At 38.9% G+C, this 14,879-nt stretch overlaps 1 protein-coding gene across 11 annotated transcripts in view; it reads right to left on the minus strand.

The window, feature by feature from the left end:
* Positions 1–14,879, minus strand: part of dmd (dystrophin) — a 1,835,475-nt gene that overhangs the window by 899,039 nt on the left and 921,557 nt on the right. For all 11 annotated transcript variants that reach the window (XM_059650343.1, XM_048540566.2, XM_048540567.2 and 8 more), the window contains 2 exons: positions 2,965–3,144; positions 405–533 (listed from right to left, as the gene is read on the minus strand). In XM_059650343.1, the coding sequence (XP_059506326.1) occupies positions 405–533; positions 2,965–3,144 (309 nt within the window). The remainder of the gene's footprint in view (positions 1–404; positions 534–2,964; positions 3,145–14,879) is intronic.

Below are 14,879 nucleotides of genomic sequence, written 5' to 3' on the forward strand. Positions count from 1 at the left end.
TCTGACCACGTCCCCCGCAGTCCAACACCAGCACCTCCACATCATGCTAATTAGGTGTTTGGTCACATGCAACTCCAGAGATTGGACTGCATTCAGTTCTTTAGTTATGAACATCCACACAGAACGAGTTAATGCCAGTGTTTATGGGAGAGTGGTATTGCACAGTGGAGCATTGCTTGCTTAAATTCGGAGGTAAAAACTTGGAGATTGTACAAGCTGGCCCAAGCTATGACAAATGTTATGTCATGCCATCCATTTGCCTCCACACTTTAACTGCAAATGGGAAGATTCTAAATTGCTGAAAGTAATTGGAATTCAAATTTGAACTATGAATGGGAACAAAATTGATACCTTGGTAAGAAAAGACCAATTATCCAAAATTTAAAAATCTGAGATGATGTTACCTTCAAAACTTCCTCCTTCTGTCCAACTTTCTGCTTCTCAGATTCATCTAACAAGATTTCAGCACGATACATCCAGGCTGTGATTTGAGCAACATTCTGGTCAAAATTTTCCATTTGCTTCTGGTATTCCTGTGTTGCAGTTGAATACGAATAAGTGGTTTAGGTTTTTAAGAAAATACATTAAACAAACATTTTTCTTTCCTTTCACTCTCAAGCTCTCCCTAAGACACTTGAAAAGTCTTACTTAAAATCTAGGGACACATAACTTGCTTTCAGCTTTCTGCTGGTGCTGTTTTGTACATTGGTTGATGACATTGATTTCTATACATTTCACTCATCAGGCTAAAGAACTGCCTGCTGGGGAGTTTTCAGTCTGAATTTGCCTTTCACTACACTTCAGCATTGAACAATCATCTTCTGATGTGCCATCTTTGTCATGCTGTCCTATAATTTACACTTTCAATGGTCATTAGCCCTTTTATTAAAATATCATAGCTATCATCACAAATTATTTTGGGGTTGCAATGAATTTCATTAACAATCTTGGAATCAATTAGCACAAAGTATTTGGAAATAGAACTGACTCAAGTTTAATTATTTAAAAACGCAATCATTTTATGTGAGTAAAAATAATTAGATGGGCTGCATATTTTACATACTATGATTGTTAATGAGATACAATGATAATACCTCCACAGGGGATTCAGCAGTAAGCTATTACACCAGGCATCAAAGGCTTTACACACAGTACACTTGCAATTGTCTGGCTTCCAACACTATGTACAGCTGATAGCACCAAGATTAATTTACTTCTGGCCAATAATTTCCATCAGTATACTGTCAAGATATTTATAGAAACAAAAGTCAATTCATTTGACGAGGCCTACGAACAAAAATCAAGCAGTCATGACAATTCAATTCTTTTTCTTTCAATAGCTAATGAGCAATGTTTCTTCCAGAAGTTAACTTTAAAAATATTTACATAAGCAGGTGAGAAATCTGGGAGAATTCACTATTAATCTATTTAGATTGTTAAGAATAGTCTTGCAATTCAGGACAAAGCTGAAAAGAGGTGGGGACAGGGGTTGGTTAGTCTGCGAAGGACTGTGACTGCCTAATGAAAGTTTACCCGGAGAAAATCATGCAGAGTCATACAGAACAGAAAGTTGAGCATATGAACACACCCTGGTTGACAACAGGCAGGAAGGGGAAGCAAAGTCTGTAACACTTGGTTGGATGGTTATTCTCTGCATTCTGTTGGGGTTGGGGAGACTGTGATAGGGCAGGTGTACTCCATGTCTTATCAAAGTGGCAGAATAGTGCAGAATTTCAAATGCAGAATGATGTGTAGCACTGGGCAAACCTGTATTGGAGAAACTTTAAGACGAGAGAACGTATCACACAAAACAGTGCTCATAACCTCCACTAAAATGATTTGAAAGATGCGTATGTGTGGCACCCTGTGACAGACCATATCCACAGACCATTGAGGATGGCACGCCCACTTCTGAACAGATTGCACATATTTCTTATCCCTCTCACCTGTTTATGTAGCCAGGATCCATTTCCCAGAAACTATTTGGTTCATTAATTTCTAAACAATGCATGCCACTTGGTGAATACCTTACTACAAGGAAGGTACGTTTCACAGAAACATTTGGTAGAAAATCAAATCATTCTTCAAGTGCACTTTGTTTCACAGGAACCAGTTAAAACTAAAGATCAGCAAGCTTTGTGGGGGGTGGTTCTCATGCACATTAAACATTAGCACAGTGGTATCAGTACACTAGTTAATTAGTGAAAATGGAGTTCTGTGATTAACTTCAGATTATGCTGGGCAGACACCATGTTGAAATGTTCAAATGCTGTAAGCAGCAATTCCAGGAAATGTAGCTACCATTGTTGGGTCTCTCTGTAAAAAAAAACACTGACTTGGTGAACCTTCAGTCAAATTTTTATCTCAATTTTGCAAGATACTCTCCAGAGAGCTTTATGGGTGAAAAATAAAACCGAAGCCAATCTTCATTAGCACTCATTCCTAGAATTAAATGTTACAAACATACACACTCTAAATTCTAACCTAAATGTAACTCCTAATCACTGGATGCCAAGTGAAACTTTAGTTAATGTCTACCACTTGGATCTTATTAGAAACAATGAATACCCAGTCAACAACCAGCACATTCCAGTAACTGCCCAATTATCACTTCCACAAGTTTCAGTGGAACCTTAAACCTTCTAAAACAATCAGCAAACTGCCACACAACTACATCAAATTATTTCCAAGACATTTACAAAACTCTCCAATAAAAAAACTTAAAGGTATTCTTTTACTTAAAAAAAATAATTGACAGCATCCAAAATAGACAATAGATTCCTCCATATGACACCCAAGATTTACATTGATACAAATACTTCCCAGATTAAACTTAATGAAGTGGGGTAAGTTAATGGACATTCCATTCCATCAATCTCTAACACTCGTCTTAGTTGTTTATTTGACAATACATTACATTCCAAAGGCTGCTGCATTAACACAATGATGCCCAAAAATACTCACCAGGAGAATGTTGAACCACTCTTCAGCCCGCGACGTGACTGCTATCCAGTTACAATTTAACAGGCTAAGTTTGTCATCCACAACACTGTCACTCTTTCCTAACATGGTCTTCAGACTCTTGCCCGTCTCAGTAATGCTGTTGAGTAACAGCCGTCTCTTCTCTATATCTTTTTGTGTAGCCTTCAAAATAAATATTTGCATGACATTACTGAATATGCAGCTGGGAGTGAAATTTGAAAAAAAAAGGTCTCTTATTTGTAATATGTTGCTGGCCATAACCACACAATTGCCGAGTTCTGTTCTTTCCAAATACAACATAGGCATATAAGAACGTAGGAGAAGGAGTAGGCCATTCATCCCCCCATGAATGTGTTCCATCATTCAATGAGATCATGGTTGATCCATGGCCTAGCTTCATCTTCCAGCCCTTGTGCATAACCCTTAATATCTTTGTTTAACGAATGCTTATCAATCTCAGATTTAAAGTGAACAGCTGATCCTGTATCCAACAGAGTTCCAAACATCCACCACCCTTTATGTGTAGAAGCACTTCCGAACATCTCTCCTGCACAGTCTGGCCCTAATTCTCAGACTATGCCCCCGAGTTCTAGAAACCCCAACCAGTGAAAATAGTTTATCTTTATCTATGCCGCCTTTTCCAAATTATACCTGGAAGTTAATCAAATCACCTTGTAATCTTCGAAATTCTAGGGCTAATTTATATAACGCCTCCTCATAACTTAAGCGCTGAAATCTAGGTATCATTCTTGTAAATCTTACTCCCTCCAAGGCCAGTGCATCCTTCTAAGGTGTGGTTCGATGTAAACACCAGCATTACATTACCTTTCTTGATTATTTTCTGTATCTGTTGGTAACATTTTAAAGGTCTATGCACCTGCACTGCCAACTATCTTTGGGCATCCACTAACACATAGCTTCATATCATCCATTAAGTAACCTGATTTATCCTTTTTCAATCCAAAATGGGCAGCCTTATACTTGCTTACATTGAACTCCAGCATCCATATATTTGCCCATTTATCGAGTCTATCAATATCCCTTTGTAATTTTATGCTATTACCTACAAGTCTATTGCGCCACCTAGCTTTGAGCTGCGAATTGAAAGTGAATAACTTTTCATTGGCAAAAACAAAATCAGCAGTAACGCTCTTCACACCGAAAGGAGTCAGCTTTTAACATAAGCATGAAAATAAACCAGAGAAGCAATGATTCATTTGTTTCACGCAAAAGTAGCAAGGTAACCTTTTGTAACACTATTAGATATCAACAAATTGTTGTAACGCTGTAAGATATCAACAGCTTAACTGTATTGGAAATGCAACATCAAGATATTTCTGACAAGTGGGCATCTGTTTTCTGTGAGCCAACAATGCTCTTTTGAGCAAAACAGTTTCAAAATTAATGAATACCCTATGAATTAATATGTAACTCTGTACAACAGCATGGCAGCATTTTTTTTGGAATGAATTAGGAGTTTTGTTTTTAAAAAAAGACATTCAAATTGGAGGCTTCATAACAGTGAGATCATCATAAGAGGTCAAAGCTTCTGTAATATCACAGCTGGGTACTTCAAGTCTTTTCTTGATATATACTTGATTATTCAACTGGAACTACTCAATGCCAAAACGTTCCTAACATGTACATCAAAGTGATTATTTTTAGATTTTTCCAAACAGTAAACACTTCATAGAAGTAAATAACATATAAAATGAGAATACTAAATCTAACCTCAACAATTTATTTTAAAGAACAATTTCTAAGTGTATCCATTGCCCATAGAGATTTGTCATCTCATTTATATAAAATGCTGTCCTGGTTGCATGTGCAGCCCACTCTTGCTAATACAACATTTTGCTGTTTTACAGGAGATAAGTTAGCTCAGTTGGCTGAACAGCTGGTTTGCAATGCAGAGTGATGCCAACGGCGTGACTTCAATTTCTGTGGCTGAGTTTATCATGAAAGCCCTGCCTTCTCAACCTCACCCCTTGCCTAAGACATGATAGCTCTCAGGTTAAAATAACGGTATCTATCTCATGAGAGGGCAGCCCAATGGCATGCTGGGGCGATGGTAATATTACCTTCCCTTGAAAATTCGCAACAATTTCAAAATAGGATTGTGGCCATCAGAGTGGTACTGATTTCTGTTGGATTAATTTCTTACACTGGTACGAACCAAAACTTCTAACCTATCCTAGTTGTGAGGGAATATTATAATTAAGAGATTGTTTGAAGTAGCAACATCATCCCTTATTCAGCACTAAGAAATTTGAAAAGGTGGAACTATTTTTAAAATCAATCTGACATTGGAGCTAAAATGAACTGTTCTATTCATTTCTATTTGCTCACTTACTTTAGGTCCTTTATTCAATATTCATCCACCAAAAGCTGATGCAATGAAAATCCCTCATTTCTGCCAGAGCAGATGTTGATGACCACAAGGAAGAATATAAATGCTGCAGATGTTGATGTAAATTAAAATCTACCATACGCTCCACATTTTGGAGAAGGCCTCTTAAGCATCTCTGACCGAACCAGAGGAAACAGTTTGTGTGCACAATATCAAACCGTTGGATTATACCACGGGCAGCAGCCTACGCTGTTGGTGATGGGGTACACCACAAATCTACAAAAGCAGCTGGTGACAACTAGGCCTTTCTTTTTAATGAAATGTCAACTCTTGAGTGTATAACAGCTCATTTTGTCCTGATCTTCATCTTTCTAGCCCTTCAGGTGCAAACTCCAGCTCCAGATATACCTCAAACTTATACACATGATTGATCTTCATGTCAGTCTTAAAAGTGACAGTTGATCAGACATTTCAGTTGTCCTCAGTTAAAATGCAGTTTGTTTCCTGCGGCAGTTGGCAACGGGAATACCGAGATCAAATAAAGAACTTCAGTTCCGACCCTATTGAGATTAAGTAACTCAGCAGGGAGCAACATATGAACTTGAAACCTTCTCGTTTGTACTGCTCTCGACCAAACTATATTGTGCACCAGCTGACTGAATATCAGGGACAAGCGTTTCACTTGCACCCAAAGTGATTTTATTGGCAGCTCGGGATTCGAATTGACAGAAGTTCTCAGTTTCTACACAGAACAGAAATCTTCACACTAATGTCGGAGATGTACCCAATACTTTCACTTGAATTGGATAACTTGATCCAACACTGTGGTTTTTGATTGACTTCCAATTTTTGGCATTCAACTTTCAAACCAATGTAAAGAAAACAAAAATCTTGAAATGATACTCGTAATCAAGGTTCCTTTCAAAGTCAAGGTAAAAGCAGCCTCGTAACACTTTGTAAATTGTAAAGGAGATCTCTGTTTTTATGTTTTACTTTCAGACAATGAAGGCTCTCAGACTCCTGGCAACACTCAAACCTCTGACTGAAAATCTTTATAATCCTCTCATCAATCATTTCAACATTCATTACAGGTAGGAAAAAGGAAGATATTAGTAGTCACCTATTACAGATAACTATTTCAATTTCCTGAATGAAACTGAACCAGACTCTCAACACACGGTCTTTTCTTTCCCTGCCAGTTGTTGAAAATGCCCTCCATTTCCCTCCTTGAAAAGGTGTTGATTTATTAATTTTTAGATCATTCCATGGCCATTAAGTATCTCAGCTAGGAGTTACAACAGTGCACGTGTGAGGTTATTTGATAAACTTAAAAACTTAAATCCTTCCCTTAACTTGATGTCCACACATGAACAATCGAGTAAGGCTCACAGGACAGTGCTAAAGAGTAGCAACGCTCAACAGTTTCCATTTCTAACCAATGGATACAGAAGCCAATTTAGTCAACTCCTTCTGCTGATGCCCAATTAAACTTATTTTTATGTTTGCTAATATCTTCATGCAAGAATTGAGATCATAGCTTCATGACAAGCAATAAACAGATTTAAAATGGACATGATGGGCAATTGCTTCTGTCAAAGGTTTATGAGTCTATGGAATTCATTCCCCCAGAATCTTGTAGATGCTGGGACACTAAGTAAATTTTAAAAGGAATAGGTAGATTTTAATTATTCATTTGTTGAAGGGTTATAGAGAGGAGGCAGGAAAATAGAGTTGAGGCTGAGATGAGACAATTACATCAAATGGTGGAGGATGCTTGAGGGACTGCTTTTCCTACTCTTGCTCCGATTTGTTCTGAACTTTAAGGTCAAGAGAAATGGTTGGTCGATATTAATTGTTTGATCACACATATAACGAATAGCTATAACACTACAGAGTGTAATGCAGAGTTCGGACTGAGAAAGTTAATAAACTCTATACAAAAGAAATGATGAGGGGAGGAAGATAATTGGGGTGAGCGATCTGGGCTGTGGTGAGATGTGTAGAGAAAATCGGGAGAGAAGTGCAGTGAGGCTATTCTCAATAGCAAAAGCATTTTGCTGCATCGTTTCTAGGCTTGCTGTTATAAGGGACAATTTTAGATGATTTGTTATGAAACATCTGGACAGCAGGTGGGATTTGAACACAGGCCTTCGGACTTTGACAGAATGACACTAATAGACTCTCACAGCACAATGGTAAGGACTACTTTTCAAGTCAAAGTGGTGGAATGACAGGAGTTCAATGTCGAACAGTTCATGGTAGTTGCAGGTGGCTGAGGGTGAGCGTCCATAAGAAAAATTAAACCCAACAGTTCACTACCAGACTTGTAAAGGCATCACACCCATGATTTCTGGCTTATGAGACCATCGACTTCCCACTCTGGTCATGGCGCCTTACAAACAATCACAGCAGGACACACCCCGGAAATCTTCTGATCATACCCCGACTCACACGAAAGTCCAAGTCGTACCTACTGAGTTGGATAACCATTGTTCACTCCAGCCTTTACGGCCTGTTTTCTCTAAAATTTACAAGGTAAAAACGGGGATCCGATCAAAGTCTTCCAGATATTAACTGGAAAAGATAGGGTAAGTAAAGTTAAACTATTTCTACTGATTAGGGATTCTAGAATTAGGGGGGCATAGTCTGAGAATTAGGGCTACAGGGTTCAGGAGAGATGTTAGGAAGCATTTCCACACACAAGGGTTGGAAGATACTTGGAACTCTGTTTCATAAAAACTGTAGTGGATGCAGTGGGTGTAGAGGAAGTCATGGCTCAAAACTATCCCTTCCTCCAGAACCTTCATGACCCTGCCAGCAAAATTTGGTGTTGATTTTCCTCTACATGCCATATCTGGGGCAAGTGCCAGCAATCATTCAGGGGCAATTCTGGACTGACAATGTTTGTCTGGGTGCATAACATCCTTTTAAAAGAGAACAGGTGTATGGGAAGCAGATGAATTCCAGGATGCTCTCCAAACTTTGAGTTGTCGAGTTGAACAGAGCATGCCAAGATGTGATGGAATTTAAACATGAGCTAAACCATAGGGATATGGTATATAACAAAACTAGGCAAGTATGGTAAGATGTGACAAAAACTTGCTAGGCTTTACAGGGAAAAGTCCTCCAAAAAAAAACTCAACGTAACTCGGACTTAGCCAGAAAAAATGTTGGATTTAGCCCTATGCACTGATTTCAAACTCTCCATCTGGCTTTCAACTGATTATCACCTCTTAGTTTTTTCACTCAGCTATCCACTGCTCGACAGCAGAACAATCACAAGGAGCATTTTCTTGATGGTAGCTGAATACACTGAGTGGTTCGCTAAAAGGATGTGATGTCCTTATGATTTCAGTTCAGGGCTGCACACAACTGTGTCCTGGAGATTTATTTTTTTAAAATTACTGGAGACTCCAGGCCAACCGTGAAGGGTCGGCAACCCAACATAAAATCGACATCTCTGGCTAGATTCCTAATACCACAATACATAATGCAGTGCTAAACATTGTGTTATTACCCTCCAGTGAAAGGCCTGGTCTATACCCTCTGTTGAATTGCCTTGTTTCCCACTTTGAACCATTGTCTTGTCTTTGCTACTGACCACCCCCTTACACCTTGTGATACCTGGCCCATGAAACATTTCATCCCATGCTCCCCTTTTTGCTCGTTGTTCATGTTTTTTTAAGAAAAGGAGGTGACGGCCTAGTGGTATGTTTGCTAGAGTATTAATCCAGAGAACCTGGTCAGGCTCTGGGGAGCTCAGTTCAAATCCCATCCTGGCAGAGGGTGGAATTTGAATTCAATAACTAACTGAAATTAGGAGCCTAATGGTGACCATGAAACAATTGTCAATTGTCAGGAAAAACCCATCTGATTCACTACCTGCCCTATGAAACACCCTCTGCTATTGCTCACTGTTCATTTTTTTTTAAATGAGGTGATGGCCAATGGTATTATCCCTGGACGATTAATCCAGAGACCCAGATAATGTTCTCTGTACACAGGGTTTGAAACCCACCATGGGGCAGATAGTGGAATTTGAATGCAATAAAAAGCAAAAATCTGGAAGTAAGAGTCTAATGGCCACTGTGAAACCATGGACAGTTGTTGCAAGAACCTATCTGGTTCCATTTCGAGAAGGAGATTGTTTTCCTTACCTGGTCTAGTCAACCCATGACCCTAGACCCACAGCAATGTAGGTGACACTTAACTGCTCTCTGGGAAGTGGGGGATGGGTAATAAATACTGGCCTGGTCAATGGTGCCCATATCCCATGAAACAAAAACCACCTTTGGCCTAGGGTGCTTGATTATCCTTAGCCTCCAGTGGCCAAACTTGTTATAAGAACTACCACCTCCCATGCAGCAATGCTGAGCAAAAAAGAGCTGCCGCCCTCTGACTATCTGGCAGCTCTCAGTCAGTGGGACCTGTGCTCCTGATGCTGAGTAAAGGCCTACTTCTAGCCTCTTACACCGGCCTGACTGGGTCATGCTTGGGAAAGCATTCCCTGGAGGGGACAATCCAGGAATCACACTGACTCCTATCACTCTCACAATTAGTCTTTCTAATTTAGTTTGTTCTATCACCATTCCCTTAGGCCCCAGAAGACATTCTCCTTTGACCTTCAATTTCTCATATTCCTTCCCCAATCACAGATGTTAACATTTGTTCTTGGTCCCACCCACCACTTGCTCAAATCCCATCAAATTTTGAATATTTTTCAGTTCTAATGAAATTACAGATTTGCAATGTTAACACTGCTTCTCTTTGTGGATGTTGAATTGCTGACTGTTTCCACCATTCCTGTTTTCATTTCAGATCTTCAGCATCCACAGTACTCAGCTTTCTGATTATCACCACCTCTTTGGCGTCTTACTAAAGCAGTACTAATCTTCCAATCAATTCTGTTGAGACATTTTTGCATTTCAAGGTAAAGGTGGGCCAGGTGGGTCCAGCAGATGTTCTGTTGTGCTTTTTGCCCTACCTAACTATATACAAATACCAGGTGCAGGAATAGGCCATTCAGCCCTTCAATTCTGGTTAGCTGTGTAATGAAATCAGGTTTGATCTGATTGAATAATTTAATTAAAGTTAATCACAGTCAAAAAAAAATTGAGATTCACAGTGTAAAAGGGGCAATGGAAATACAGATTATTGTGATAGCACTGTTACTGGTATAATAGTTAAGCAGTGAAAGTATTTATGTATTCATGATAAACTAGGAAATCCAAAGCATTCTCTTGACAACTCAACAATCTTTACCCCATTGCCACTGCAACAAATTATGACGTAGTTCTCTTTTGCACAGCTGTCTAAAATCCCCAGCCAACCTTGCTCGCTATACGAAAATTGCACAGACACACATCAGCAAAGCGGTGGGTACCTGGATAGTAAAAATGATAGAATAAAATAATTTCTCCTGGATATTCCTGCTCCCCTCAGTTCTTCTGAGGCAATTAGTCACCAAAGAGAAAATGCATTTTTTGTTTTCATCTCAAATATCTCAATATTATTCTTTAGTTTGCAAGGTGGAACATTTGCATGCTAATTTGAATATTCACATATTTTTCAGACAATTTAAGTAACAATTTTCTGTTAAGTTAAAGTTATATTAAATGTTAATTAAAGATTGAATCAAATGGCCAGACAACTGTCAAAATATGTAGTCTGAAGCCATCACTTGATGCTTCAGACTGTTACCTAGAACAATCTGGTTATATTTCAGTCACAGCAAAATACCGTTCACTTGTGCAAAATTTTACTGCAGCTTTGAACGTTGTTATGCCTCTTTCCAGTTCTCCTCTGCTGTCACCTACCTATGCTCCATCACAATGATACCCTAACTTTGGTTCACTCACTTGCCTGAAAAGGCTGGCATTATTCAATAAATGGCACCCAAATTTATGCTTTTTTTCTAATGGAAAGTATATGGGATCTTCATACGTTCAATTTGATGAGGATTACTTTCAGAACTCAAAAGATAGGGGACATATTATTGTCATTGCAATGACACTACAGAAAAGGAAGACCTCAACATTTTCACATGAAATTAAAAACACTTCATTAATGTAAGGGATAGTAAGAACTGCAAATGCTGGAGAATCTGAGATAACAAGGCGTAGAGCTGGATGAACACAGCAGGCCAAGGAGCATGAGAGGAGCAGGAAAGCTGGCGTTTCGGACCTAGACCCTTCTTCAGAAGAAAATAATGTAACATGCAAACTCTCCAAGCTGAATACATGCATCTTTTATTAAAATGCAATTTTCTGTTTTCATCTTCACAGCTTCAATCATCCCCTCATCCAAGCTATTCATTTCATCATCCTAATTGGGAGAGATTGTTTGTTTTCCATTTAGAAATGGATAAATACAAAACCAAATAATTCTGCTTCTAGGAAAGATTTTGAGAAACAATTTTGAGTGAGCTAAATGGATCAGAAGCAGAGTGATCCAAATAATTCACATTTTTGTTTGATTTCGTTTTCTGGAAGCATCAGTGGGTTTTTGTTATTGATTCTGCGTATTGCAGAATTAGTTTATTAGAGAAAAGCCCCTGGATGCTTTGTCTACAATTTCAGTGTATTACTTGTTCTAATGTTTACAATACATCTCTTGATATTAAAGGTTCACATCTATAATAATACACAATTTAGCTCAGTCAGATTCATTGGAGTATATCAGTAACACCATTTTTCCTGTCCTTTGACATTGTTACTTGCCGAAGAGTGCAACACATATAACCTACAATAGGTTACTTTGTGGAATGCAGCAATCTGCCACAGTCTGTTCAAAGCTAAATTCCAAAGCACGGAAATGTTATAACTTCAACATAGCTGCAGCAGTGAACCAAGAATTCAATTTATAATGACTGGCAATCAATCCTGATTCTGTGAAAACATGTTGTCAAATTAGTTTTCTCGAGGCCAGTTTTGAGGGTACTGACAGTGGTGATGAATTAATAATACCTGATCCAACAAGAGGCACTCCTCAATGTTTACTGACCTCTTGACTATCTGATATGTTACAAATAATAATGTCATTTGAGGAGAAGTGAAGTTTCAAATTACAGACCTCTGTATTGAACTCACATAGTTAAACAGTATTGATAACTTTCACATCAATGGCTTCCACAGGTAGGCGGAATGTACTGATTTAGATAAAAATCTGCCAGAAATAGCACTTAAATGAAACAAAACTATTTAAACAACAATACAAATATCAGACCAACAAGGGAAGGAAAATATGGCCAGTAACCAACAAAATTAGACTATAAACTTGACCCAAGGCAACAGAGAGGGCAGACTGGCACATATGCTTATACATATCAGCAAAACCTCTGCTCCTTTGGCAGCTTTTCATCCTATGATATGATGGTTTGTGTCAAGGTGATCAATGTTGTGTTAAACATCTCCTGGCACGCCTCAAGAGTTCCACTCTGAAAAAATACGGTAGAGTGAGTGGAAAACACAATGGTGTGTGAAAGGAAGCAGAGCAAGTAATAGTGCTGTAAATCATCTTGGACTAGCTATGAAATAAAACCTTGACTGTGTGTCAACTAATCACTGGAATGTCTGCAGCATGTGTAAATAAAAAGCTCGTATGAACTTCAACAAACAACAACAGTAGAAAGTCAGGAGTATAATATTGACTTTGTACCCCAAGTAAGCAGGGTCAATATAGTTTTGTGGAAGCAAAATCATGTTTGACCAACCCACTGGGCTTATTTGATATAGTTACGTGTGCTGTGGATAAAGGGGAACCGGGGGAGGTATGGGGTGTGGGGGGAGGGTGATGAACTCTTTTTACATTTCCACGAGGTGCCTGATCAAAGATTATTGTGGATAATCAAAGTTCAGGTTATAGAGAATATCACATTTTCATGGATTCAAGATTGGCTGATTAACAGGAAACAGACAATGGGCAGAAATGTGACTTTTTTTTAAGGGTGGCAAAAAATTAACAAGTGGTGTGTCAGGTGATTGTTTCTTGGATACCAACTGCTTCGGACCTATGGAAATGACTTTAATGAAAGGACAATGTTTGTCAACTTTGCTGATGACACAAAGATAGAGAGAAAAGTGAAGTAAGGCTGAGTGAACAAAGCTCTAGTAAATGTGTATTACGTGAGAAAATGTGAACTTGCCCATTTCAGCAGAAGAAATAAAAACAAAATGCTTAAAAGTTAAGAGGAATCTAGGTATTCAGGCACATAAATCATCAAAAGGTTAATATGCAGGTACAGCAAGTAATTAGGAAAGCTGATAGAGTTATCATTTATTGTGAGGGAAATGGAATGCAGAAGTAGGGATAATAAAATGTGAGGCTGGATGAACACAGCAGCATCTCAGGAGCACAAAAGCTGACGTTTCAGGCCTAGACCTCTTAACCTGCAGGAATTCTTACTCTGAAATATTAATTTATAGGCACAGGAAAAGGAGCTATTGGTGAGCAAGGTTGAGTAATTCTACTTTTTACTCTCTAATCTCACGTTTAGAGTAAATAGTCCAAAAGTAATTCCAAATATGGCAGGGCAGCTTGGCCATGTAGATGCTGAGATGCTGCTGGGCCTGCTGTGTTCATCCAGCCTCACATTTTATTATCTTGGATTCTCCAGCATCTGCAGTTCTCATTATCACTGCAGAAGTAGGGAGGTCACTTATACAGGGCAGTGGTGAGACTGCATGCCGTATACTGTGCACAACATTACTTAAGAAATGATAGTAAGTGGATGTGAAGCAGTTCAGAAAATGTTTAAGACTAAGGTCTGAAATTTCCACGTGGCTTAAGAGCAGAGGTTAGAAATGAAAGGTTTGTATCTGCTGAAGTTTGGAAGAGTAAGAGATGACTTGAAGGGTTGATATAGAGAGAATGTTTTCCCTTCTGGGAGAAGCTAGAATCCAGAGTCACTGTATAAAAAAACAAGGGTACCATTTAAAACCGAGATGAGGCATTCTTTTTCTCTCTAAGAATCCTGATTCTTTGGAACTCTCTTCCTGAAGAGGTGGTGAAAGCAGAATCCTTGAATATTTTAAAGTCAGAAGTAGATATTTTCTTATTTAGCAAGTATTGACAGGTAATCAGCGATATACATGGACGTGGATTTGAGATTACAATCAGATCATGTAATCTTATTTAATGGTAGAGCAGACCTGGGGAGCTGAACGGCCAACTCCTGCTCCCGATTCACATTTTGTTGTAGAAATCATGTCACCATGCAAGATTTGATTTATCAGGTGAATGAAACAAAAAGTAGATGATGGAACATACAAGCAAGTTGAATAAATTGATCTGATATTAGATTCCCTGCAGTGTAGAAACAGGCCCTTCGGCCCAACAAGTCCACACCACCCCTTGAAGCATCCCAGATACCCCTGAACACTATGGGCAATTTAGCATGGCTGATCCACCTAACCTGCACATCTTTGGACTGTGGGAGGAAACTGGAGCACCCAGAGGAAACCCACGCAGACACAGGGAGAATGTGCAAACTCTACACAGACAGTCGCCCGAGGCGGGAACTGAACCTGGGTCTCTGGTGCTGTGAGGC

Source organism: Stegostoma tigrinum, chromosome 12 (genome assembly GCF_030684315.1).
Source record: "Stegostoma tigrinum isolate sSteTig4 chromosome 12, sSteTig4.hap1, whole genome shotgun sequence".
NCBI classification, from domain to species: Eukaryota; Metazoa; Chordata; class Chondrichthyes; order Orectolobiformes; family Stegostomatidae; genus Stegostoma; species Stegostoma tigrinum.